The 12,073-nt window shown below is 35.8% G+C and overlaps 2 protein-coding genes across 11 annotated transcripts in view; one reads left to right on the forward strand and one right to left on the reverse strand.

Annotated features, from left to right (window-relative positions):
* Positions 1–1,018: 1,018 nt before the first annotated feature.
* znf648 (zinc finger protein 648) lies at positions 1,019–4,287 on the forward strand. 3 transcript variants are annotated; one of them, XM_087257196.1, is made up of 2 exons: positions 1,019–1,401; positions 1,954–4,287. In XM_087257196.1, exon 2 carries the CDS (start codon positions 2,027–2,029, stop codon positions 3,470–3,472), a length of 1,446 nt encoding a protein of 481 aa, XP_087113322.1. In that variant the 5' UTR covers positions 1,019–1,401; positions 1,954–2,026; the 3' UTR covers positions 3,473–4,287. The 3 variants fall into 3 exon arrangements, with proteins under 3 accessions (XP_087113322.1, XP_087113321.1, XP_087113320.1); XM_087257195.1 differs by lacking the exon at positions 1,019–1,401 and adding an exon at positions 1,436–1,716; XM_087257194.1 differs by lacking the exon at positions 1,019–1,401 and adding an exon at positions 1,436–1,526.
* A 183-nt stretch (positions 4,288–4,470) lies between these two features.
* The window catches only part of sec16b (SEC16 homolog B, endoplasmic reticulum export factor), a 41,094-nt gene continuing 33,491 nt past the window's right edge, over positions 4,471–12,073 (reverse strand). For 4 of the 8 annotated variants that reach the window (XM_087257184.1, XM_087257185.1, XM_087257188.1 and 1 more), the window contains 3 exons: positions 11,321–11,414; positions 6,964–6,998; positions 4,471–5,075 (listed from right to left, as the gene is read on the reverse strand). In XM_087257184.1, the coding sequence (XP_087113310.1) occupies positions 5,067–5,075; positions 6,964–6,998; positions 11,321–11,414 (138 nt within the window). In that variant the 3' untranslated portion in view covers positions 4,471–5,066. Of the gene's footprint in view, positions 5,730–6,270; positions 6,999–11,320; positions 11,415–12,073 lie in introns of all 8 variants that reach the window. The other 4 variants (XR_015493633.1, XR_015493634.1, XM_087257186.1 and 1 more) reach the window with 2 other exon arrangements.

Consider the following 12,073-nt stretch of genomic DNA (forward strand, 5'->3'; position numbering starts at 1 on the left):
AACAAAGTAAGGTAGAGGGAAAGAAGGAAGGAAGGAACAAACTGTGGAACAAATGGAGGAATGAACAGAGAAACGAATGCAGGAATGGAGGAACGAAGGAAGGGAGAAATGAAGGAAGGAAGGAACAAATGAATGAAGGAGGGATTCAAGGAAGGACTGAACAAACTTAGTACGTAAGTACGGAAGGAGGGAAGGAATAAACGAATGAAGAAAGGATGAAGGAAGGGCTGAACTAATGAAGGAAGGAGCAAATGAATGGAGGGATTCGAGAAAGTGCTGAACAAAGGACAGAATGAAAGAAAGAATGAACGAACAGAAAAACGAACGCAGGGAGGAATGAATGAAGGAACAAATGAAGCAAGGAACAAAAAAACTAATTAATGAATGAAGAAAGGACAGAACAAACAAACAATGGAAGGAAGGTTGGAAGGAAAGAGCGAATATAGGAAGATCAGTGAATGCGCTACAGAATGTTACGTTTACACATCCCTGCACAAACTGCATGGAAATGCATCAACTTTTTACAGTGTAATACTCACTATTGTTTCCTTTTAAAAGGGCTACTTCCTACTTATACTTGGATTAATATTTACAACAGATACTTTTACTCCACTTACACTTACATTTTTTTAGTACTCTTTCCAATACTGCCCACAATACACATACATGCACACACACACAAATGCTATCAATATGGCTGACACCCTTTCTTTAAATTTGATCCAAAAGAAAACTTCACCAAGTGTTGTTCAATAAAACAGCAGGCCTCAGTGTCAGAGTGAACCTTCAGAAGCAAACAGGTGTCTTCTAGCTGATCTACAGCATGTTCTCTTCCTCTCGTATTTCCTCTGACACTTTTTGTATCTATATGCGACAGGGATCAGGTTGTAAGTTATGTCTGGTATCAGCAGGTTATTCCTGTTCCTAATTCTCTCACTCAATAAGTGAATTAGTAGACATATTTAGACGCTAATTAAATTAACTAAAGCATGTAAAAGACGAACACATCTCTTTGGTCAGTTAAAAACAGCAGAAGTCTTTTGATGATGAGAAAAAATGGTTTTCACACGCTGAAGTGAAAATGTATCGACACTGCTATGAGACCTACTCTTGTACTTGTAAAATATAGGTTGATGAAATATGTAATGATTGCAACAGCCCATTAAACTAGCATAATAGCAAAAAGATAAATCAATACACTGTATTACACTGTGTGAACATGATCCTGGTGGGGTGTTATTGCACCCAAGTATGTATGTGAGGCGTCCCCCGGGAAAATAGCCCATGTGTCTTATGCCTGGAATGGGTGAAGGGGTCAATCAGTGGATCTTTCCTAGCAGCAAATGGTTTTGCTAAACCGCTGACCACTGCAAGGAGACTGTCACACACCCCCAGTGGGACGTAAGTATAACTGCCTTCTGGCTCCTCCTATGGTATCTTAAACGTCTGTGTAAAATCCACCATGAAAAGGAAGTGGATTAATTGCGGTCTTTGAAATCATCATTGGTGTTCTTGGTGCTGCCAAGGTAAGAGACTGTTTGCATATATGAGATGGTTCAACATTTTTTGGGTGCACACTCTGTGTGATCTGACGGCTAAGAATAAAGTCTTGTTCTTTGCTGGCTCAAGAGCCAGTGGTTAAAATCAACAAGGTCTACTGGACGGTCTCCCATGGCATAATTTATGTTGGACATCTTTATAGCTAAGCAGCTTAATGTAAGGCAGACAAGAGCTTCTTAGAATTGGTTGTATCTGTAGAGAATAGTAGCTTTATTATGTTATGTTATGTTATATTATATTATCTTTTGTATATTTTAAATGATTACATGTTGAAGTCTGATGTTTAAATTATGTCTATACATTTATCTTGTTTTCTAAAATTGAGATCAAGTGTGTGTTGTTTGGATTTTGTATATAAAGCTGTCAACTAAGCTAGTTTCTCTCTTTTTCCAGGCATTGCAAAAAAAAAAAAAATCCACAGACATCTGATAATTAAGATCAATGCACTAATCTGCAATCATCAAACATGGCCAAAATGAATAACCTGTGGAATACAGAAGCTTTTACAGACAATGCGTACATATCAAAACGAAGTATTAGGAAGATTCTTATCAGGAAGAGGCATTATCTGCCTGCGGAGAACAAGATTTCTGACCCCAACAATAAAATAAATCCGGTTCTACCTATTGAGAAGAACATTAATGCTTCAACTAGTTGTGTAGAAGAGATAACAGTACAAGAGTTGGGATCTCAAATTTCAAGCACTCAATTCTATATTCCTGCAAAATATTCTGAACAATGCTGTGGAACAGACAGAGAACTGGATGAAAAAGAAATAGAGACTGGGTCTGGATCTGACCCCAGTTCCCAACTGAACCACAAGGACTCAGAACCAACCAGCATCCCCCATGTGAAGGTAAAAGAGGAGGTAGACATCACTAAAGCATGTGGCCTGGCAGGAATTCAGCCAGAGACTGAGGCTGAGGAGGATGAATGCGATGTAGAGGGAAACACAGATGACACACCCAAATCTCCAGAGAATCAGCTTTTAAAAAGTCAATTAATGTTCGCCACCATGAAGAAACGAGGGATGGAGGGAGACACCGAAAATCGGCCATACAAGTGCACCTACTGCAACTGGGCTTTCAAAAAGTCCAGCAACCTGCTCAGCCACATCGATACACACCAAGGACTCAAACCGCATGTTTGTGACCTGTGTGGGAAAGCTTACTCGCACCAGGGGACTCTTCAACAGCACAAGCGGCTGCACACGGGCGAAAGGCCGTACCAGTGCCCTTTTTGTGAAAAAAGCTACATTTGGTCTTCTGATTTCCGCAAACACATCCGAACGCACACCGGAGAGAAACCGTATATCTGTGAGGAATGCGGCAAGGACTTTGTGAGATCTTCTGACTTGCGAAAACACGAGCGCAACATGCACACCAACAACAAGCCGTTTCTCTGCAAGCACTGTGGGAAAACTTTTAACAAACCATTGTCCCTTCACCGTCATGAGCGCACACATTTGGGCGAGAGGCCGTTCATTTGTCCAGACTGCGGGAAGGCGTTTGCATTAGCCAGTCGTATGACAGAGCACAGGAAGATTCACAGCGGCGTACGTCCCTACACCTGCACTGTTTGCTCCAAATCTTTCACCAAGTCCTCCAACCTCGCAGAGCATCTCACAGTCCACAGTGGAGTCCGACCACACAAGTGCTCAGAATGTGGAGTGGCATTCGCCATGGCATCCCGACTGGTGCGGCATCAGCGTATTCATAAAGCAGAGCAGTCCTATCCGTGCCAGGACTGTGATCTGTCATTCAGCCACATCACAGCACTCAAGAAGCATCAGAAGAAGCATACTGAAGGCATGATCTTCGTATGTGGACAGTGCAGTAAATCTTTCCACCAGGAATTCCTTCTCAAAGAACACATGCAGAGCCATGCAGACACTGAGACTTGCATTGCCTAAAACCCATTTTGCACTTAGGTAACTGGAGGAGAGTAAGTAAGCCTAGGTTGTTCTCTTTCTTTCACAATTAAGCCTTAACAACATAGTAACATTCAGCTAGGTATTCAAAGCCATTTGTTAGGACCGTAGCTTTCTTTCTTACGCCTTAATAACAAAGTTACATTTAATTTAGTTTAGATAGGACCTGATAGGACCTTGGCATTTTTTTATTTATTTTATTTATTTTTGTGGTGTAAACGTGCAGAAACTTGTAGGGACCACCTTGGTTGTGAATAAATCTGTGTATATTCTGAACAAAAGAAAACCATAAATAAATGAAAAATACGAAATGTTGTTAACATGTTGGTGACCTATATGTAAAATGTTTAAAGGACAATGTCGACCAAGGCTTGTTGGACAATGCAGAATATCTCAGAAATATTGTGATTTCTTTTAGCAGTACAGTATGATTTACACAGTGCTACTTATTTCAATGAAGAAAATTTGTTGTTATTCGCCATATGTTATTACCTTTAACTTTCCCTGACTTTGAATGCATGCAGCAGGTGAATATGTGCATTTGTATCTTGAGACTTAAGGGTTGGTGCTGTTTGTACATGTTATATAATGGATCAAACTAATAATAATACTGTTACATTTCATGCAGCTAAAATAACCGACACGAGAACACTATGTTGTTATGGTGTTTCAGTGAAGGAGAATGTCAAAATGTAGTCTTATTTAGGATTCATGCCTTTGTTTGAAACAGGGGAGATTGTTGTTTTAGAGATTAAATTTTGAATCGTACTTGAGAACATTAAACCTAATACTCAGAGTGCCACGCTTCTGATAACATCTGCTGCCCGGTCTGCACACTCATGGTAAAAGAAGATGGCATTCATCTTGTCAAATTCCACTGTCCTACTTTTCAACAAGTGTTGTTGGGCTCATGTTTCCATATTTTTAGTTGTGATTTTGATGACTGATTGTATTTAGTCATAAACAAATACTTTGACGTGTATAAATACAACTTATTTTTATTAGAAACTTTTTACAATTATTTTGTATACAATTTTTGGGTATAGGTAATGAAATTAATATCTCTTCCTCTGGAATAAATCAAGCCTGTGGCCTAAATAGACCAACTGTACAATTTACAAATGACAAAATTTACCAAGTTTTGATTGCTCTCTGACTTTCTATCCCAAACATTTGAATTTGAATTTAAAAAAAGTCACTACAATTTGTTCATATAGGGAAGTAGGACAGGTTGTCAAAGTGTTGTATATCAAACCATTTACTGGCACTGCCAGCAGCAACATTTTAAGTTCATGTTTCCACAAGCCACAGCACCTTTGCTCAGCACCAATTCCCGTATCCTCCTCAGCTCACAGGGCCTGGGGGTAAATATCTATAGTCAGCAGAGAGAGAGCTGTGCTTCAGCTGTTCAATGTCTTTACTTAAAGAAGTGTGGCCATCTTTATGTCAAGAACTGCATGCCCTCAAGGCATTTCTGTAACCATAGACATGAATGTATATGAAAATACAGACGCCCCTCTGACCTCCTCTAAGTAAACCTAAAGTTCATGATTATTCCTCCTTTAGGAAACTTCATTTAGGGACCCTGTGGAAATAAAAAAATAATCTTAAAGTTATTTATGTAAAGTAAATATGAAAACATTAATTAATAATTCATTAATAAGTCAGTATTATTAACCCTCTTAAATTATTAGCCCCCTGTATATTTTTCCCTCAATTTCTGTTTAACAGAGAAGATTTTCCAACACATTTCTAAATATAATAGCTAATAATTTCTAATAAATGATTTATTTTCTCTTTGCCATGATGACAGTACATAATATTTTACTACATATTATTTCAGCATACTAGTATTCAGCTAAAAGTGACATTAATAGACTTAACTGGGTTAATAAAAAAAAAAAGTTAGGCAAGTCATTGCACAACGATGGTTTGCTCTGTAGACAATCGAAAACAAATATAGCTTAAGGGGGCTAATAATATTAACCTTTTAATGTTTTTTTTTTTTTCAATGAAAAACTGCCTTTATTCAAGCCAAAATAAAACAAGGTGATGGGTGGTGCCCTACAGCTACACACAATGATAACAAAACAGGTCTAAATACATTTTAATTTAAGAAAATGCTTTTTTAGTTAACCACCAACCATTAAGCATGTCTTAAGCATGTGATTGTCAGGAAATTAATGAAATTAAAAGGGACAGTTTTTAATTGATAATTTAAGTCTTTGACAACCAGCAACTGTTTGATTGATTAAATGTGAATTTATGTTTTTATTTACAACACTTTGTTTACCTTATGTGGCCTACTTACATGAGGTTTTTTTATATAAACTGAAATGATATCAGGAATAACATCTTTCAATCAGATTAAATCAACAAAATTCCACCTGACACAACAAAGATGGCAAAAAGTTAGATAAATATGATAAATTTACTGTTTATTAATGAATTAACTGTTTAACATGGCGTAGGAGGTCGCACAAAAGTAATGGAATTAATAATAAAAAAATGTCATGAGATTTGAAACTAAAACCGCCAGTTGGTGGGTTTAGTGTTATTAATTTTCCAGAAAGGTCTGTATGTGTGTAAGGGGCTATTGTCTCATATCAAAGCTTAAGATTCATTCATAAACAAAACATGGTATGGAAAAATATTTGGACAGCAGTGATTCTAAAAATGCATCAAATCATTTGCATTCTGATTTTAGGGATAAAAATAACAGTTATTTTTAGAAACAGGGAACCTAGAATCTGCTGTAACTTAGATATTGATGGCGAAACTTGAGTCCCTAAAGCAAATGTTAGCAAGCCCTGTAAAAGTTACACTTGCGTCAAGTCGCCTAAACTCTTCTGAAATGCAGTTATGCATAGCAGGTTCAGCATTCATAAATAATAGTAAACAATAAATATAGTCCCATCTGTTCTCTTCTTTTGAAACAACGCAAAAGTTGTATCTGAACTGCTCTCGTAGACATTTTGAATATCGCTCGAAATGACACAATGACTGTATTGAGCTTGTGCGTGGCACTATATTACAATACTGAGCTCTGATTGGTCAATCATTGTTGTTTAAAAGTCATAAATTACCATAAATACCCGTATCCCCCTCAATTCAAGTAATGAGTATATGAATAAAATATTTTTTAGGTTCATTTTATTATTATTACTGTTGTTGCTGTTGTTATAATAGTTTCTTTATAATGCACTAACATTTCACAGTTTTATATTTTTAATGCAATAAATATAGTCTTTGTGAGCAAAATAAGCTGATTTTAAAACATTAAACAATCTTACTGATCCCAAGCTTTGGTTCTGTGTATTTGTGTGTGTGTGTATATGTGTGTGTGTGTGTGTGTGTGTGTGTGTGTGTGTGTGTGTGTGTGTGCGTGTGTGCGTGTGTGTGTGCGTGTGTGTGTGTGTGTGTGTGTGTGTGTGTGTGTGTGTGTGTGGGAGCGCATTCCATATGGTTTCTACCTGTGACAGGGTCTGTTGTTGATTCTGAATTTGTCCTGAAAAAGAAATACAAAACTCCTCTGAATCTATCAGACTTGTTCAAGCTCTTGATTAGGTTTTAAAATCTTTGCAAAAATGATTTCCAGACATAATATTCAAAAATATAGTTACTGCATATAGTTTAGTTTTTCCAGCTAATTTTATTTGACCTAAATACTGAATAATCCACAAGGCAAATTAAGAATTGAATTTATTTGCAGGTATGCAACTGCTACTCTTTGCTTTTCCCTAATTATTTGGTATTTGCAACCTAAAAAAAAATCTTATTTTGAGCGACATTATTATTATTTTTTTATTGTTAACAATTAATATTAATACTACTAATTCTACTAATTCTCAGGCTCAACTGTCAAACAAAATAACAACCACAGTGATACAGTTTGATTTTGTTAGCTCTTGTTCAATCAGTATGGAACAAAATCAATGCCTAAAGTCTTGAATTAAAAAGCTTGTTGAATATCACAGACTGAAAAAAATAGTACACCGTATTAACAAGTTCTTGCATTTTAATGACTTGAATTCCAGGGTTTGTATTTTTAGGTCCTGAAATTTAACATATCTGTTTATTTAAGCTTTGAATATTTCAACGAAAAATATTTCAAACACGTTTTCATACTTAAAAATTCAATAATTCATATTCAATTTTCAGATTTCACTTACGAAATATTCAATACCCTTTAAAATACGATGTATAATATTCAAATGGTAATTTTCAGTTCATTTTATTTCAGTTCAAATATTCGCTTCCATAAATTCAGTGGATCAAATTCGACTGTTAAAAATTCAACATTACATCCGGGAACTGCAGGAAAAGCAATAGATTGCAGATTAAAGATCGCCAGCTGCTCTAGCTTTCACCAGCAGGTGGAGATGGAATAATGTAAGATTTTTAACCCAGTAAACAGGCGAGAAAAAGGCTATTAAAGGCACAAAAGTAGCATTTAATATTAATATCAATGCTTTGGACATTATAAATGATAAAAAGTATGAGTAAAATGAGTAAATGAGGTTTTAGTCATCTATATTTGCCCTTATGTAACGGAAGCCAGCTGGTGATCGCGTAAATCTCAGTTCTCGGATCCAGTGACAGACGTTGTTCTGCAATCTTATCGGAGCTTGTCTCCCATGCCGGCTCGCTCCCTGCTCGGACCGGTGCAGTTACTTGCACATAAACTGTCTTTTGATGAATATGATGTTACACATTTTCTATCTTTATTGACTCTTTCTTCCATAGACGCGAAGTATTATATTGAAAGAATATAAACTTAAGAGAAACAGGAGAGGAAATATTATAATAATACAAAATAGATAAACATTGACAGGGCTAAGAACAATTACGAACAAAGATATTCAAAAGCAGAGAGATTTTATGAGAATGTCACACAAAACAGTTTACTTAGAACTGTTAAACAGTGTTCAGGTATGATTTAAGGTTGGTTGTGGATGGGGCGTCTGATTTAAAATAATTTAACAAAACGTGCGAATGCATTAAAGTGACGTCTTCAGTTATTATTTAAACGCAGCTATGTCAGGATTGGGATAGGTTATATAATTCCATTATTTAAATTATGATTGTTAATATTAATATTTTATGACATGTATTTGGGCTATTGCGCTTAAATAAGTCATCCGTGATTCTAAATTAATATTTCTATTTATCCTTTTTATCACTCTGCCTGTCTTTCTCTTCTTTTTTTCTAATTATTGGGGTTCTGCCACGGTTAAACGTTTGCAAAATGTCTTAGTTTGTCCAGAATATTGTTTTATTGTTATGTAGCCTATAGGCGAGAAAAATGTATTAACGCAAATGTGGCAATGTCGCAGCCAATGATAAGTAATAAAATGAGTCGCCTGTGGTTTGATAATAGGCAGTTATAACTGACTTTAATTTGTTTTCAGTATTAAATGAGAAAACCAATATTTATAACTTTTCAGCAACCGTTTGTATTTTATGATTAGCAATGTTGATCTTTTTTGCAGTTATTAAACATATAAACTTATTTAAACTGGTTTAAATTTAATATAGTTGTCACTTGAGCTAGTTTCATAAGATTAATGTTTAGAATGCATGGTTTGACATGCGTGGTTGAGGGGTTCCTGTAAAGCAGCTCTGTTCATCATTATGGAATCATTACTGAGCTGTAATCGCCATCTACTGGAGAGAATGTATTTGCTCATTTATTCTAATAACTCTTTTCGGCAAGTCTGTTTTATGATTTCACAAAGTCAAACAATTATGTTTTTATTTTATATTTTGAGATGATCATATTTAAATAAACAATTGCTAGGGTAGCTAAGTTTCTTTTTTCTTGTTTTAAAAAAAAATCAGTAGCCTATAAAATCATAATTTTTGCTTGACAAAGTTATTGGTTTAGGATTCTGGATGCATTTTTGCTAAATGAGTGTTGGATACTCTCACACTAGTTAAATCAATTATATTATCAGAAATGACAGATATAAGAAATCCATTAATATTCATCACTCTTTTTACAATTATACAAGCAATTTCGCGCCGACGTCAGCTCCACTTTCAGAAATGGTAAACAGCGAGGTGTTATTCATATAATCCCAAGCATGACATGTCATGATAATAATCGAAACACTCTTGTAGGCTATTATTCTTATGCTTGGCCAAATGTCATGACTTTCACTTTTATTTTACATTATTATGCACAAGCCCAGATATCATCTGAAACTTTGGAAGAATTTCTATCATATACTGGCAGCCATCCAGCATCTCTTAAGTTTGATATGCGGCTCTCTGACCGGCCACCGGAGCTCGCGGCCACTCGTTCGACTTTGTCGTGTGCAAGCCACACCGCACATGCAAAAAAACGTCAATCATTTCATTCATTCATCAATTCATTCATTTTCCTTCTGCTTCGTCTCTATTTTAGAGGAAAAGCAATATTCTGGACAAACTAAGACATTTTGCAAACGTTTAACCGTGGCAGAACCACAAAAAATAGAAAAAAGAAGAGAAAGACGATATCAAAGTGATAGCTAAAAAGGATAAATAGAAATATTAATTTAGAAGGATGACTTATTTAAGCGCAATAGCCCAAATACATGTCATAAAATATTAATATTAACAATCATAATTTAAATAATGCAATTATATAACCTATCCCAATCCTGACATAGCTGCGTTTAATAACTGAAGACGCACCTTTAATGCATTCGTACGTTTTGTTAAATTATTTTAAATCAGACGCCCCATCCATAACCAACCTTAAATCATACCTGAACACTGTTTAACAGTTCTAAGTAAACTGTTTTGTGTGACATTCTCATAAAATCTCTCTGCTTTTGAATATCTTTGTTCGTAATTGTTCTTAGCCCTGTCAATGTTTATCTATTTTGTATTATTATAATATTTCCTCTCCTGTTTCTCTTAAGTTTATATTCTTTCAATATAATACTTCGCGTCTATGGAAGAAAGAGTCAATAAAGATAGAAAATGTGTAACATCATATTCATCAAAAGACAGTTTATGTGCAAGTAACTGCACCGGTCCGAGCAGGGAGCGAGCCGGCATGGGAGACAAGCTCCGATAAGATTGCAGAACAACGTCTGTCACTGGATCCGAGAACTGAGATTTACGCGATCACCAGCTGGCTTCCGTTACATAAGGGCAAATATAGATGACTAAAACCTCATTTACTCATTTTACTCATACTTTTTATCATTTATAATGTCCAAAGCATTGATATTAATATTAAATGCTACTTTTGTGCCTTTAATAGCCTTTTTCTCGCCTGTTTACTGGGTTAAAAATCTTACATTATTCCATCTCCACCTGCTGGTGAAAGCTAGAGCAGCTGGCGATCTTCAATCTGCAATCTATTGCTTTTCCAGCAGTTCCCGGATGTAATGTTGAATTTTAACAGTCGAATTTGATCCACTGAATTTATGGAAGCGAATATTAGAACTGAAATAAAATGAACTGAAAATTACCTTTTGAATATTATACATCGTATTTTTAAAGGGTATTGAATATTTCGTAAGTGAAATCTGAAAATTGAATATGAATTATTGAATTTTTAAGTATGAAAACGTGTTTGAAATATTTTTCGTTGAAATATTCAAAGCTTAAATAAACAGATATGTTAAATTTCAGGACCTAAAAATACAAACCCTGGAATTCAAGTCATTAAAATGCAAGAACTTGTTAATACGGTGTACTATTTTTTTCAGTTTGTGATATTCAACAAGCTTTTTAATTCAAGACTTTAGGCATTAATTTTGTTCCATAAATCAGTGTCTATAAAAAACTCAATTAGTGATACAAAAACCAGGCAGAGGCATGTTCACTCACCAGCCCTCTTAGAAAAGGGATTGAATTGGGGCTGTTCAGTCTTTGGGATGGACCGGGGAGGAGGAGGAGGGAAAGGAAAGTTGGCTGTTGACTCCTAACAAAAAACAGGCAAACATCATGTTATTAACTGAATGTCCCCTAAAGGGACAGTTCACCCAAAACTGAAATTCTGTCATCATTCACCCATACTTCACTTGTCACAATCCTGTTTTACTCAAAAAAAGTTGTTTAAAAAATGTTGGAAACCTGTGACCACTGACTTATCTGTTTTATCTATGGAAGTCAATGGTTACAGGGTTTTTCAAATATCTTCTTTTGTGTTCGACAGAAAAGAAAACTCAAAGGTATGCAACCATTAGTGGGGCTCGTTTTCATTTTTGGGTGAACTATCCCTTTAAACAGCTGTTTAGTAAATTGGACCTTATGTTTCACTGTTCATAACTAGCTACTCCACTTCTTAACTCCTAACTTCAACTAAGGGCGTACTCACACTATGTACAGTTGCCTTGAACCGGGCCAAAGCACGCTTGTCCCCCTTCCTGTCTCCCCTGACGACCTGCACTCACATTACATTTGGGCCTGGGCACGCTTGCGTCATCGATGCTGCGCTGTTCAGAAAGCGCTCTCGCTCAGCACAGAGGGGATTTCTTTAGTTATATTGTTTTAATCATTTAGGATGCGGTGACACACAGTCAAATATTTTGCTGAACAGATCAGCCACTTTTGACGCTCATAAACAATTATAAAGTCCTC

The sequence above is a fragment of the Danio rerio genome, chromosome 6 (genome assembly GCF_052040795.2).
Source record: "Danio rerio strain M-AB ecotype USA chromosome 6, GRCz13ab, whole genome shotgun sequence".
Classification (NCBI taxonomy): Eukaryota; Metazoa; Chordata; class Actinopteri; order Cypriniformes; family Danionidae; genus Danio; species Danio rerio.

Bases quoted from the DNA above. Each gene is read 5' to 3' on its own strand.
- znf648 (XM_087257196.1), top strand. From the start codon at position 2,027: ATGGCCAAAATGAATAACCTGTGGAATACAGAAGCTTTTACAGACAAT.